The 12995-nt window shown below is 34.5% G+C and overlaps 1 protein-coding gene and 1 pseudogene across 3 annotated transcripts; one reads left to right on the top strand and one right to left on the bottom strand.

The window, feature by feature from the left end:
* The first annotated feature begins 1351 nt into the window (after window positions 1–1351).
* On the top strand, window positions 1352–7396 carry LOC143595652 (ribonuclease E/G-like protein, chloroplastic). Of its 2 annotated transcripts, none has more exons than XM_077074618.1 (11): window positions 1352–2363; window positions 2453–3522; window positions 4231–4548; window positions 4630–4671; window positions 5178–5302; window positions 5384–5531; window positions 5765–5837; window positions 5950–6062; window positions 6149–6268; window positions 6351–6497; window positions 6880–7396. In XM_077074618.1, the coding sequence occupies exons 1-11, from the start codon at window positions 2159–2161 to the stop codon at window positions 7096–7098; spliced, it is 2580 nt and encodes an 859-aa protein (XP_076930733.1). In that variant the 5' UTR covers window positions 1352–2158; the 3' UTR covers window positions 7099–7396. The 2 variants fall into 2 exon arrangements, with proteins under 2 accessions (XP_076930733.1, XP_076930732.1); XM_077074617.1 differs by having other exon boundaries at window positions 6345–6497; window positions 6880–7395.
* Window positions 7397–8660: 1264 nt separating this feature from the next.
* Window positions 8661–12417, bottom strand: LOC143595650 (protein S-acyltransferase 10-like; annotated as a pseudogene). The gene is made up of 11 exons (XR_013146559.1): window positions 12309–12417; window positions 12138–12245; window positions 11532–11606; window positions 11387–11455; window positions 11157–11299; window positions 10711–10744; window positions 10113–10222; window positions 9849–9935; window positions 9463–9546; window positions 9077–9142; window positions 8661–9007 (listed from the first exon to the last, which is right to left on the bottom strand). The product of XR_013146559.1 is annotated as a protein S-acyltransferase 10-like (transcript).
* Window positions 12418–12995: the final 578 nt, after the last annotated feature.

The following is a 12995-nucleotide window of genomic DNA, read 5'->3' as shown; positions in this document are numbered from 1 at the left end:
CCACGAGCCATATGTTAAGTAAATAATCAAATAGACTGAATCAACCCAAAAACATTTGACTCCTCATATTTTATAAGTCTCGTCAAATCACACACATCGTCATGTTTCTCTTCCACGAACACCATCCTCAGTGGCTAAATATACACTTGACATAATACTCAATCAAAGTGTTCACGTAATACTCAATCAAAGTTTTGAACTTTATGAAGTTTGATGATATAAAGTCTGAATACTCTTGTGTCAAACCTTACAACTAAAATGAAATAGAGAATTCTATCACCTTGCAAACCCACAAGGATGCAAAATTCAAAAAAGAAAACAAGGTAATCTAATGCAAATTTCAAAAAAGAAAACAAGGTAATCTAAAGTTGCTCCAATATCCCATCCATTCAAAGCAATAGCAGGCTCCATAGGACTGTAGGATCGCCACCGGGTGTGATTTTGGTTGTAGTTAAATCCCGATGATACCGATTGTCACATCTTTGTTGTGGTTAGTTTTATCCAATCCATAAGGACCAATCATCCGTTCTCATGTAAATAGAGGTTCACAAGTTTTGTCCTAGCGCATGGCTGATCAGGGAGGTGGCAAGAAACCATGCATTAACCACATTTCTTAGTATATTTGGGACACTCCCCCAACACACCAATAAATATTGTCCACTTGAGCTCACAAATTTGGTTTTCCTTTGTTGCTTGAGTGAAAATTTCCCAGGAGATTATTCAACATAGATTGTTCACTCAAGCATTGTTAAAAACACAAACTCAGATCACTTTATTTCAATCAAACAATCAAAATACAACTATGTTCAAATCAAATTACACCATTGATTAATCCTAACTGTTCTGTTCTAATTTATTTGACTTTCTTTTAACTCTAAAACTTGTATTTGGTTTCAATTTGTAAGATAGATAGCTTTCAAAATTGATATGTGTTTGGGTAAGCTTTTAAAACAGCTTATTTGCTTTTAGAAATGAATATGAATATGAATATGAAAGGATAATTTGGCATCTCTCAACCATCTTGTTGCTTCCTCCTTATCTTGGTCGCCATTTCATACACTCTTTCACTACCTTCCTTCTTCCCCAGAACCCAACATCGTACGCACGATCTCTACCCATTTCATTTCTCTTTATCTGTGTCCCAATTATGATGCTTCTATCTTTTCTTATTCTATGAATAATAATAATAATCATCTTCTAATTTCTATCCAATTGCTTTCACTTTTTTATGGGTTCGGAAAGTGGTATGTTTAGTTTTTACCCAGTTGCCATGGTCTTTGCTATGCACACCAACTGTTTGTGAAAATGCCTAGCTTTATTTATTACACTGCCTGCTTAATTTACCAGGGATTAAAGAACTCACTGGATTGGTGATACATGTAGTGTCTTAATTAGCTGTCTATTTGATACGTTGTAAACATTTATTCTGTACTTTTATTCACATTTGTCTATGCACACCAACTGTTTGTGAAAATGTTTACATGGCTGATTAAAGATTTCAGTGGACCATTTTAAGCTGTAGTGTGTTAACTAACTTTCTATTAGATTGTGGAAATCGTTTTCATTTATTTCTTAAGTTTTCGTTTAGTTTAAAAATTAAAACTTCATTATAGAGAGATTCAAATGTGTTGTTTAATGCCCTCATTCTAAGTTAGTTTTATAACCTAGAAAAGAAGCTTGATTGAAGCAGTGAATCATTTGATTAGAAAGCATGTTCTTCACATACACTTATGTGATTACGCATCAAAAATGAAGGAAAACAAAAACTTGTTTTGTTAGTGTGTTTGTGATACGAACCCGGTTACCCGTCAAACGGAAACCGGCAGACACGATGCATCCAGGGGCAAATTCAACAGATGTTGTTGTTCCTGCCTAAACAACCTTTAACTGAAATTAAACACCCTTGACTAGACGAAAAGTAGGGGTAGTTTTATCAGTTTCTAGCTAGTAGCATTAGTATTAATTGGTTTGTCTTTCTTTGTAATTCTCGTTTAAGTATTATCTATCAAAATCGTATCTTGTTTTGGAGATTTAGGCTATCTTGAATCAGGCCAATTATCCTATATTTCACCAATTCAGTTCCCAGGTTCTAACAATTTGATTTCAGCAGATACATGGTAGAGAATGTTTTTCTTGTAGCTGTTTTATCAAGGCAGGTATGCAATCTGTATGTGGAATCTTGTGGATGTTAAGACCTGAAGTCTTACTTTCACCACATTTATCTAGCAAAAAAAGCAGGAAAATATTAATAAGAAGATCATTAACTAGACAATGTATCCAAAACCATACACCGAATTACTTCGGCTCCTGGATGGTTGACACCTGGCTCCCTGGACAACCACTGATTCCTTCTCAGCCCAGAGGTATCTATTCATATACGTTTGTAAACAAAATCAAAACTTAATCATTTAATATGTTTCTGAAAACTCAAATGCTTCCAGTGATTTAACAGATGAAGGAAAAAAGTTGGAAACTTCTGGAAGTGACTTTTTGGTGTCGAAACAGTTGTTGGGTGACCTAGATTTCGAAGATGACTTTGGTTCTGAAGATATTTATGACTCATATTACCAGCCTGTAGAGGAACCATGGCTTGTAGAATCTTCCGAGCTTTTCAAATCCATTAGGAAAACAGATCCTTCAATTTTATTTAACAATATAAACTTAAACCAAAATAGTTCAGAAAGTGAGTACCCTGTTGAAGAGCCTTGGTTATCTATTGAAGTTTCCAACAACAATGAGGACCCAGAAATCACAGAAGTCACAGAAATACCCTCTCTTGATAAACCTAGTCTTAATGAGCTTGAAGAGATTCCAAAAAACTTGTTTCATGATAATGAGAATAGAGTAGGGGTAGGTATGCAGGAGGTAGATACAGTTATATTGATAAACTCATCTTTATGTACAATGCAACGGGTTGCGGTAATGGAAGATGAAAAGTTGGTTGAAATATTGTTAGAACCAATTAAAAATAACGTGCACTGTGATAGCGTATATGTAGGAGTTGTTTCAAAGCTAGTTCCACACATGGGTGGTGCGTTTGTAAACATAGGGCACGCGAGGGCTTCTCTTGTAGAAATAAAGCATCATCTTGAGCCGTTTATATTTCCTCCATTTTCTCATTATAAAGATCATAGATCGGAAGACGGGTCTTTGCTTGTTGAGCTTCTAGAACATCCTACTCAAGTTAATGAGAAAAAACACAAGTTGGAACATGTGGAAGTTGTTGATAATATAAATGATGATGAGTTTGGAGAGCATGATATTGATGATGAGTTTGATGTGTCAGAAGATTTTGAAGGAAATGGTGATGGATTGTATATTAATGGAAAGAGGAATATATTTCAACCGATTAGTCAAACTTTGACTAATAAAACTGCAGAAGATAAGGAAAACGGGTCAGATGAAAGTACGTGGGCCCAAGTTCAAAGAGGGACTAAAATAATTGTTCAAGTTGTCAAAGAGGGATTGGGTACAAAAGGCCCGACATTGACTGCTTATCCAAAGTTACGGAGCCGATTTTGGGTATGTTCTATTCTGAAACTGGTATGGATGGTGTTCATGGGTTGTGGGTCAGACCCACCCGACACAACCTCAAAAATTTGACACGAGCACGAACACCGTGTCAGACATGTACACCACACAAACCTGAAAATTTGACGCGAACCCAAAAATGACATGCATATTTGTGGGTGGACACGAACACAGCTCATTTAATTAAACGGGTTCGGGTCCAACCTGACACAATCAGAAATTTTGACATGAACCCGAACACGAATATCATGTCAGACACGTGAACCCGAACACGAACACGAACACGACATGCATATTCGTGGAACTCGTTTAGTTAAAGGGTCCGCGGGTCCACCTTGACACAAATTCGAAAATTTAACACAAACCCGAACATGAAAATTGTATCAAACACGTGAACCCGAATGCGGCACGCATATTCACGGGTTGACACGTACTAAACGGGTTTGCGGGTGGTGGGTTCGACTTGAATCTGTTTATACCAAGCCAAAACCTGTGAATTTCGTGTCGTGTCACACCCCTAAATATGCTCATGCATAGAGTTGGCAACTTTCACATGCTTACTTAAAATGGGTTCTAGGGTTTCATTTTGTATCCAACGGGTGTGCTTGAAAAACCTATACTGAAATGAAACAACTTCAATAAACGAAAATTAGGTTTGTGATATTAACCCTAAAGGTAGGACTCTTGAAAAATGTGCAGGTTTTGATGACTCGTTGCAATAGAATTGGGATTTCAAAGAAAATATCTGGGGTGGAGAGAACCCGGTTAAAAGTCATAGCCAAGACTTTGCAGCCACCCGGGTTCGGTCTAACCGTGAGGACGGTTGCTGCGGGTCATACTTTGGAAGAACTGCAAAAGGATCTTGATGGGTTGCTATCAATGTGGAAAAGTATTACTGAACAAGCCACATCAGCAGCCCTTGCAGCTGATGAAGGTGTTGAAGGTGCAATTCCTGCTATGTTACATAGAGCAATGGGCCAAACACTTTCAGTTGTCCAAGATTATTTTAATCATAAGGTATTAATATTCGAAATATTAATGTCTAATATTTATACATCACGTTAAATATGTATTAATTCTCCACCGGGCTGTGTTTAGGTGAAGAAAATGGTAATTGATTCTCCAAGGATATATCATGAGGTACCAAATTATATCAAAATATATATAGTTAAATACAGTTTTAGTTTCTGTGGTTTGACCCAAACAACCCTTTTAGTCCATTAGTTTAAATTTGACTTTTTTGGTCCAATAGTTTCATTTTCATATCAGTTAAAGTCTAGCTCACTAACCTCATCCAAATTTTCTGTTAACTTTATATAAAAAGACCAAAATACCCTTGATTATTTGTGTTACTTTTAAGAAATGATCAAAATGCCTCTTAAAATAACTAATATGTTTTCTAATTAAACAAATGCAAGGCATTTTGACCCTTTCTAAAAGTAACAGAAATAGTCCAAGGGTTTTTTGGTCTTTTAATAAAAAGTTAACAGAAAATTTGGATGGGTTAGTGGGCTGGACTTTAATGATACGAAAATGAAACTATTAGACTGAAAAAGCCAAATGAAACTATAAGGGACTAAAACTGTATTTAACTCAGTATTTTGTGGTTATTGTGTTTTTGTTTAAATCTTTGTGTCTTGATTCAGGTTACAAATTATCTTCAGGATATAGCTCCTGAGCTATGCAATCGGGTTGAGTTATACAACAAAAAGAATCCACTTTTTGATGAGTATAACATTGAAGAAGAACTGAACAACATGTTAAGTAAAAGGTGAGAGAGATTGTTTTTTGTGTAATTTGTATACATTTTGTGTAATATTTATTGGAGTTGAATGTGTGTCTTGTTATGCAGGGTTGCACTCTCTAATGGAGGTTATTTAGTAATTGAACAAACCGAGGCTTTGGTCTCTATTGATGTGAATGGAGGACAGTGTATGCTTGGTCATGGGACTTCACAGGAGAAAGCCATTCTTGAAGTCAATCTTGCAGCAGCTAAACAAGTATGTATGTGCATTATTTACTTAATTTTAAATGTGGTTGTTTATATTACAATCCTGTTTTCTTAGTTGAGTTGTATAAATAAGTAATCATGACAAAAGTTAGCAGCTTTAAGGCCTCATTCTTATGGATTGTAATATCATGAAGCAAATTTTTGCGTCTCTCTCAAAAAGACCAAAAATGCTGATGATTTAAGAAATCAAACTATTTTGATATTGTTTTCCATGGATTTCAGATTGCTAGGGAATTGCGGTTGAGAGATATTGGTGGGATTATTGTAGTTGATTTCATTGATATGCTGGATGATTGTAAGTCACCTAGTGTGTGTGTGTGTTGTTCAGAAATGCTCATACAAGAAAGCCTGGTTCTGTATCAGCAATAAATTGCACTCACATTTTTTTTTGTGAATATTATATTCAGCATATAAGAGATTGGTCTATGAAGCGGTTAAAAATGCAGTTGAGAGGGACCGCTCATTAGTCAAAGTCTCTGAGCTTTCAAGGCATGGGCTAATGGAGATAACCAGAAAAAGGGTATGCACTTCATAAAAATGACAAATTATAAATTAAAAACGATATTTCACAAACAAAACAAATCATCATTTTTGTGTCTTGACCAGGTGCGACCTAGTGTGACATTCATGATCAGTGAACCATGTTCTTGTTGTCATGCTACTGGGAGAGTTGAAGCTTTGGAAACCTCGTTTTCTAAAATCGAGCGTGAGATATGTCGATTGCTTGTGAGTATTTCTTTTCTTTATTTGAATATAGTTAGTTAATATGAACAATTGTAAAAACCACATTCATTTTTGGTAGGCACAGATAGAGAAACCAGATCCTGGAAAGCCTGAAACATGGCCAAAATTTGTTCTAATGGTTGATCGATATATGGGTAGTTACTTAACTTCTGGAAAGAAGACACGATTAGCTATCTTGAGTAGTTCTCTAAGAGTATGGATTTTGCTCAAGGTAATGGGTCGATTTAAGTTGTTTTTTTTAAGGCTGGCAAACTAAGAGGGTTGGGTGGGTTTGGGTGACGGGCCATTTAAAAAAGAAGTAGCAACATGGTTCGGGTCAATAGCAAAATGTGGTCGGGTCAAAACGGGCCATTTTAAAAAGAAGTATCAATTTGTGTCGGGTCAAAAGTGATCCATGTCAGAATGGGTTCGGGTCAATACGGGTAATGAGCAGAATGGGGTTTGGGTAAAATTGGGCCATTTAAAAAATCAATTTTGGTTTGGGTTAAAATGGGTTGTGGCCAGAACGCAGATTGCAGACTGGTTGAAATGAGCAAGAAATTAGTCAAATGGTTCAATTTGGGTCATGTTCTAATTGAATTTTAATACATCAGGTTGCAAGAAATTTTACTAGGGGTGCATTTGAGTTAAAGCCACTAGAAGAATATAAGGATGATAGAGATGAAGATGAAATTAAACGGCGGCAGCCACCGTTGCAGCCGCCAAAGAAGACCGCCAAAGATACGCCTAGACGGAAAGTCACCATCTTCCCCATTAACAAGTGGAAGACTGGTGGTGGTGGTAGTGGTAGTGGTAGTGGTAGTAGTAAATGAACATATGTAAGATTTGGTAATATCAGTTTCAGCTACTTTTTTGCTCATATTAAAAAAGGTCCCAAGTGAAATATCTTTTAAAAAAAGAATTATTATTTGGTAGTTACATATAAACAGAATTTTGTAGATGGTTACAGATGGCATGAACTTTTGTTTTTGTAATTCAGTATCTAAAATTTCTATTCTGTAATAACAAAGAAATGTGTCTGAATTTTGTTGACAGTATGTATCCATTTATTTATACATCCATCATAAGATCCATTTGTGTGTTCTGGAAAATCAAGCGTCATCATTGCCAAATATTCACATCTGGATTATAGTTAAAAGTAAAAGGTTGTCAAATTGTTAAAATCTGAAAAAATGGGGTATTTGGCTTAGATTGACCAATGCTATGAGAAATTATTAACCTAATTATGGTTTAGAAAGTCCTATATCATGCATTGAAGTGATTCCTAATCAAAATATTTTGTTAAAAGAATTTAGAGATTTTATTTTTGTATTAAGAGCTATTAAACTTGTTGAACGACTTGGATTTTTTGTAAACATATGATTTTGAAAGTGAAACACGCAATAAAAACTAATCATTGGACCCAATTATGTACAACATGCAACAAATGACAAAAATAGTGGTCTCATGATGACTCTAGGCCATGTATAATGGGACATTATATGAGTGGATAAAGTCCATACACCATCCCCTAGGCATTATGGGGCTTTATAAGGACATGCGTTTTTACAATAAAGCCCATATGTGTCCTAAATAATCATGATTGAAGATCCAATATCCGTTACACATGTTTTTTACTATAAAGGACGATGACGATTTGACGGAAATGTGCTAGTGGGGACAGTGGCAAGATAAAGTGGTAAAAAATGCTAACTTGATTGTACATCATGAACCTAATTATAGGTGATTAGAGTGTATTTTGCAAGTATGCATCAAAACTCCATTATAAATTTGGTTCTTTATTTTAGTTAAAAGACTCACCGTATATAACTTGATTGTGCAATATGTGGCTGATTGTTATAAGCCTAGTTAATAAGTGACTATATTGATGGTGTATTGTATGCTAGAAGATAAGCATTTGCTAGTTTTTTTGGCTATCACATTGGCATAGCCTAAGAGCATAATTTAACCAAATGCTACAATATGAAAATATGTTAAATCAAATTGATAACTAGGTGTTTTTATGTGTTATTGTGTACCCTCAAGTTATAGATAATGCTTTAGGGCCACAATTTTTTTTTTGACTTTCATGATGATATCATTATTCATTTTTTTTGGGAGTAGACCTATGTGGAAATTTTATTATTTGTGTTTTAAGTTGAAAAATTATAGATGCTACTATTTACACTAGTAAAAGTTCACCATATTATGGTTCTATGTTAATTATTATACATCAAATTAGTAACTTGGTTCTAATTTTTAGCAAAGCTACTAAACCATCCCTACCTGATGCCATTTCCATGCCTAAAAGCAGCCCCATATATGCAATCTATTAGAATAACAAACAGATAGAACATACAATGCAATCGATTCGAGTAACATAAACAAACGAAAATGAAACAGTTAGACCCAAAGGCCAAATCTAATGCCGATGTATTCCAATTTCCTCTCAATTAAACACAAAGACGAGAACAAACAATAATGTGGTCAGATACTAGTACTATTAGCACAACATACCCTGGTTTCAAAACCAAACAATAATGTTATCGACAAAACTAACAACTTCAGCAGCAACATCTACACTTTAAGACATCTAAACATGTATAAGGTACTGACATCTGCTCTAGCTCAAGTGCACCCGGTAGTGGTTCCATAGCATATATGCTTGTTCTTGCAAAGCAAAAATTATATAGATTTCTGCATGCGCCTTTACTGAACGGATACACTCTTTCCGGGATTGTTCTACACATCAATTTTAATATTGAAATTAGTACATATATGGCACAAAAGTTATATTATCAATCAACTAACCTCATATATGGTATTCTCCTGCGTCTCACAAGTTCGTATGTGGTTTGATTTGTCACAATTAAATAGCTGAAAAGACAGATACGTATTAATAATATATATAAGGGCACGCGCAATACATAACCAATTTTATGCAGTATACCTTGAGAATAGCAATAAGCACTTGTATGTAGTGCTCAGTCAGATAACAGATCCCGGTTATGCGGTTACATAACCGCCTTATGTATAACATTTAAAGCAATAGATAAACATGTTTTTATAGTTCTCGCAGTTCTATGTTAAAAATTAGTTTTGTATTGAACGTACCTCTATATATGAGTGTGTACTTATATTGTGTAGAAAATGACACATGAATGCTAATAACACTAATTTTAAAAACAAGACCTTACCTATGGAATAGAAGAAGCAGCAGAAGAAATATTAACGCGATTGACAATATAGATAGTAGAATAATCATGATAACATCCACCAACCTAAATGAAATGAAAAAAATTGTATCATCCAACTATAAATATAATTTAATAGCAAGATGGAAACGACTATATAAGACTTTGGAGCCGTTCTAAACAATCTAATAATAAAATAAATAATAAATAATAAAAATTATTATAAAATAAAAAATTAATAACAAGTTAAAACTGAGTAGGGGTGTGCATGAACCAAAATAACTATAACTGTAACTGAAATAACTGACATAACCTAAGACAAATCAAGATGGTAGATACTTAATGGGTATATTTAATACCATGCTTTTTCAAATGGGTATATTTAATACCATGCTTTTTCAAATGAAGCTTGTAGATACTCAATATAAAAAATGCCAGTCCAAATGCATAAGGCTGTTTCCTCAAGAATGTACCACCTGTCAAATCATTCAACCAAAAACAAGCATATTCTAAAACTGAGCGCCAGACCCAACACGACTGACAGATAAGCCGACGTTAATAGCAGGTCTAATTCCGCGTTGAGCCGGGTATGTAAGCCATACAACTAAAAATTAAAATAAAAAACTCATGTATAAAATGTATAAATTACGCACCAAAATCGACAATGGTTGCCCTGGCCAATACAAGTTCCGAGCCAAACACAATGGTGATCAAACTGAAGAACACATCTGTCACAATCATGACAATGTTTTGCTCTTGGAGGCTGCAAAGTAAAGTTTTTCAACAAACATTTAAATTCAAGGGTAATATCATATAGCCCGCCAAAACTTCAATAATATCATATTAACCCAACAAAAAACCATGATATTAAATATACCCATTTCATATGTTTGACTTAAATACCCTCTCTGAGATTATGTGAGTTTGAAATAGGAAAGTATGAAATTTAAGTGTTTAAAGCAAGTATACATGAAATTGCCCCTAACTTTTAAAAAGAAAAATGTATTATTTTTATTTTAACATGAATTTGATTTAACATGATAGGATTAGCATCAAATATTTTAAACTACATCATACGCGTATCAATGAAATTATATATTATAGTCGCCATTCTTAACTCGGTAACTTAGCAAAGAAAATTTAGTTGAGATGAATCATTTATGCTGCCAATTTATGACCTTAATGGTTAAGATTTTTAGTAATCATGCAGTTAAGATCTCAACAACAAAAGAAAGATGCACAAAGAGGTACCTGCACAACATTACAGTAAGAGCAAGTGTAAGTCCTGAAACAAAAAAAAGTTATTAGCAATTATTAAAATTAAGCGAGGCAGATGAAACATATATGAATCATGATTACAGTTTAGTGATTATGTTTTTCCAATTTGACTTAAATTGAATAATTATACAACTTAGTTATTATTTAGTAAGATTTTTTCTTCACTATCATCTCCTACTTCAGGTTAAACTGTTACAAACTAGTAACTAAATAGCAATCAAGATTCATACATGTTTCACTTTACTCACTTAATTTTAAAACAAAACTACATTAAAAAAATTATACAAGATTATAACACTGAATCAAAGGAAGACAATAAAGCCTCACTGGACCATTTAGATATCATGTACTAACTTAATAATATATAAGCAACTACACAAAAAGAAATGCATAACATATATAAAATAACGAGAAACTACCTGACACATGTTCCAGATGGATACATCTCCATCACGAGCTTTGTCCAATTCATTGAGTTATTCCCCACAATATTTTCTCCCGAACGGTTTTTATCTATGGTTACAACCACACTGCCATTTTTACTTGAAGCAGGTTGTCTTTGCTTGATCATTCACATCAATAAACAAATACATTATCATTTATTTTAATAAAACTAATTCATTTTAAAAATACAAAACTCTGAGCTTACTTTGATATTTCTGATGACCTTAACGAGGCTTCAGTCTTAGCAAATTCTCTCATTGCATCAATCACATACCTAAGCACATGTAAAACTGTTTAAACTTATACATAATATATTTTTTGAAACAAAATGTAATCAAACAGTCGCATACCCTGGAGTAGAACCCGAGGTAAAAAAATACTGAATCAATGTAGCAACAACCAACAGCAAATAGATCGATGTGTACCTGTACAATTGTAACACAATTAATAAACATGTTGTTAATGCTTATCAAGAACATAGTTATTATAATCTCTCGCTTGTTGCGCCTAGGCCCACTTTTCAGGTAAGGCTCAATAACTACGCTTCTAGTTCCTATGTGAGCGCTTTGACATTGTCTACGATAGAAACATGAGAAGATAAAAGCCGAGCAAAAGAAACGCTTGGAATGCGTTTGAAACTTATTAGATCAAGGGGAGGTCAAAGAAATCACATTAAACACTTTGTTATTCAAGTTTTGGAATGACATTTAAATCTTGACTCTTAAGAACTTTCAATGATATCAAAATGTTATAGAACGGCTTTTGTTTATTTTATATGAAGAGTAGTATTATTTTTCTAATACATTCCGTAATATATTTGAATTTCTTTTTATTGAAGTGGGATTTATTTGTTAGGCCCTCACCTTTTTGCGCCTAGTGCGTTTGATAACTATGGACCAAACTACAAAATACAAACCCTAAACAACTGAGTAAGATTAAAGAAAGTGTGTGCTTACAAAGGTTGATCTTTGAATTTATCTCTGAACTCTTGATTGAAAATAAAAACAAAGCCAACGAATATGAGATGCCGAAGGCCAATCGCAAACACAAGGCAGATCTTCTAACTGCAATCAAATTGAATGAAACCCACTTCACTATGCACAAACAAAACAAAAGATTATTATTACCTGGATCGGAGAGACATGGGAAGACGTTGAAGCATCGGTCGGAGAATCGATCCGACGTGTCGCGAGAAGGAACACAGCAGCTCATCATCGTCATTCGACGTCACTCAATTTGATTGCATATTATAAAGAAAGAAAGGAAGGGTGTTGATAGATAGATAGTACAGTAGCTTGAAATTTGGTGATAACAAACAAACAAACAAACAAACAAACAAACATACAGAGGTCAGGTCAAGATTTGGGGGTGCGGTGGGAACACAAGAGAACAGTGATGAATGATGATGGGATAATAATTGCAGAATGGTGCTTTCATCTATACTTGTTTTGCAAGATTGCCCCTTAGGCTATTTGAGGCGGTAGGCTACAAAATGAGACGATTTATGACATGTGCCGCCTAATTAGTAAATTGGGGTTTTTATTTTAGGCCCGTGCTAACCACACCCCACACCCTCATAAACCGTCACGGATAGTGTTATACGTGGCGGTGTAGTATGATGTACGAACGTTGATGTTGATGATTTGATATTCGCAGGTTGTCGTTGACTAACAATGCCACGTATAGGTCACGTATAGTGCTAACCATGATTGATTGGTTACACGACAACCTGAGAATATCAAATCAACTGTTATGTCGTATCCTATAAGCCACGTATTGATCTTTACGTGGCATATATGGTCAAACTTGAATTA

The sequence above is a fragment of the Bidens hawaiensis genome, unplaced genomic scaffold (assembly GCF_021521415.1).
Source record: "Bidens hawaiensis isolate Kalapana, Puna unplaced genomic scaffold, B.hawaiensis_p1.1 tig00045414_1, whole genome shotgun sequence".
NCBI classification, from domain to species: domain Eukaryota; kingdom Viridiplantae; phylum Streptophyta; class Magnoliopsida; order Asterales; family Asteraceae; genus Bidens; species Bidens hawaiensis.
This window is presented reverse-complemented; position numbering and strand designations above follow the sequence as displayed.

Excerpts from the sequence above, each read along its gene's own strand:
- LOC143595652 (XM_077074617.1), top strand. The coding sequence starts at position 2,159 with ATGCAATCTGTATGTGGAATCTTGTGGATGTTAAGACCTGAAGTCTTA. Across the intron at positions 3,523-4,230 it reads AGTTACGGAGCCGATTTTGG|GTTTTGATGACTCGTTGCAA; the intron begins GTATGTTCTATT and ends AAAAATGTGCAG. Across the intron at positions 6,498-6,879 it reads GAGTATGGATTTTGCTCAAG|GTTGCAAGAAATTTTACTAG; the intron begins GTAATGGGTCGA and ends TTAATACATCAG.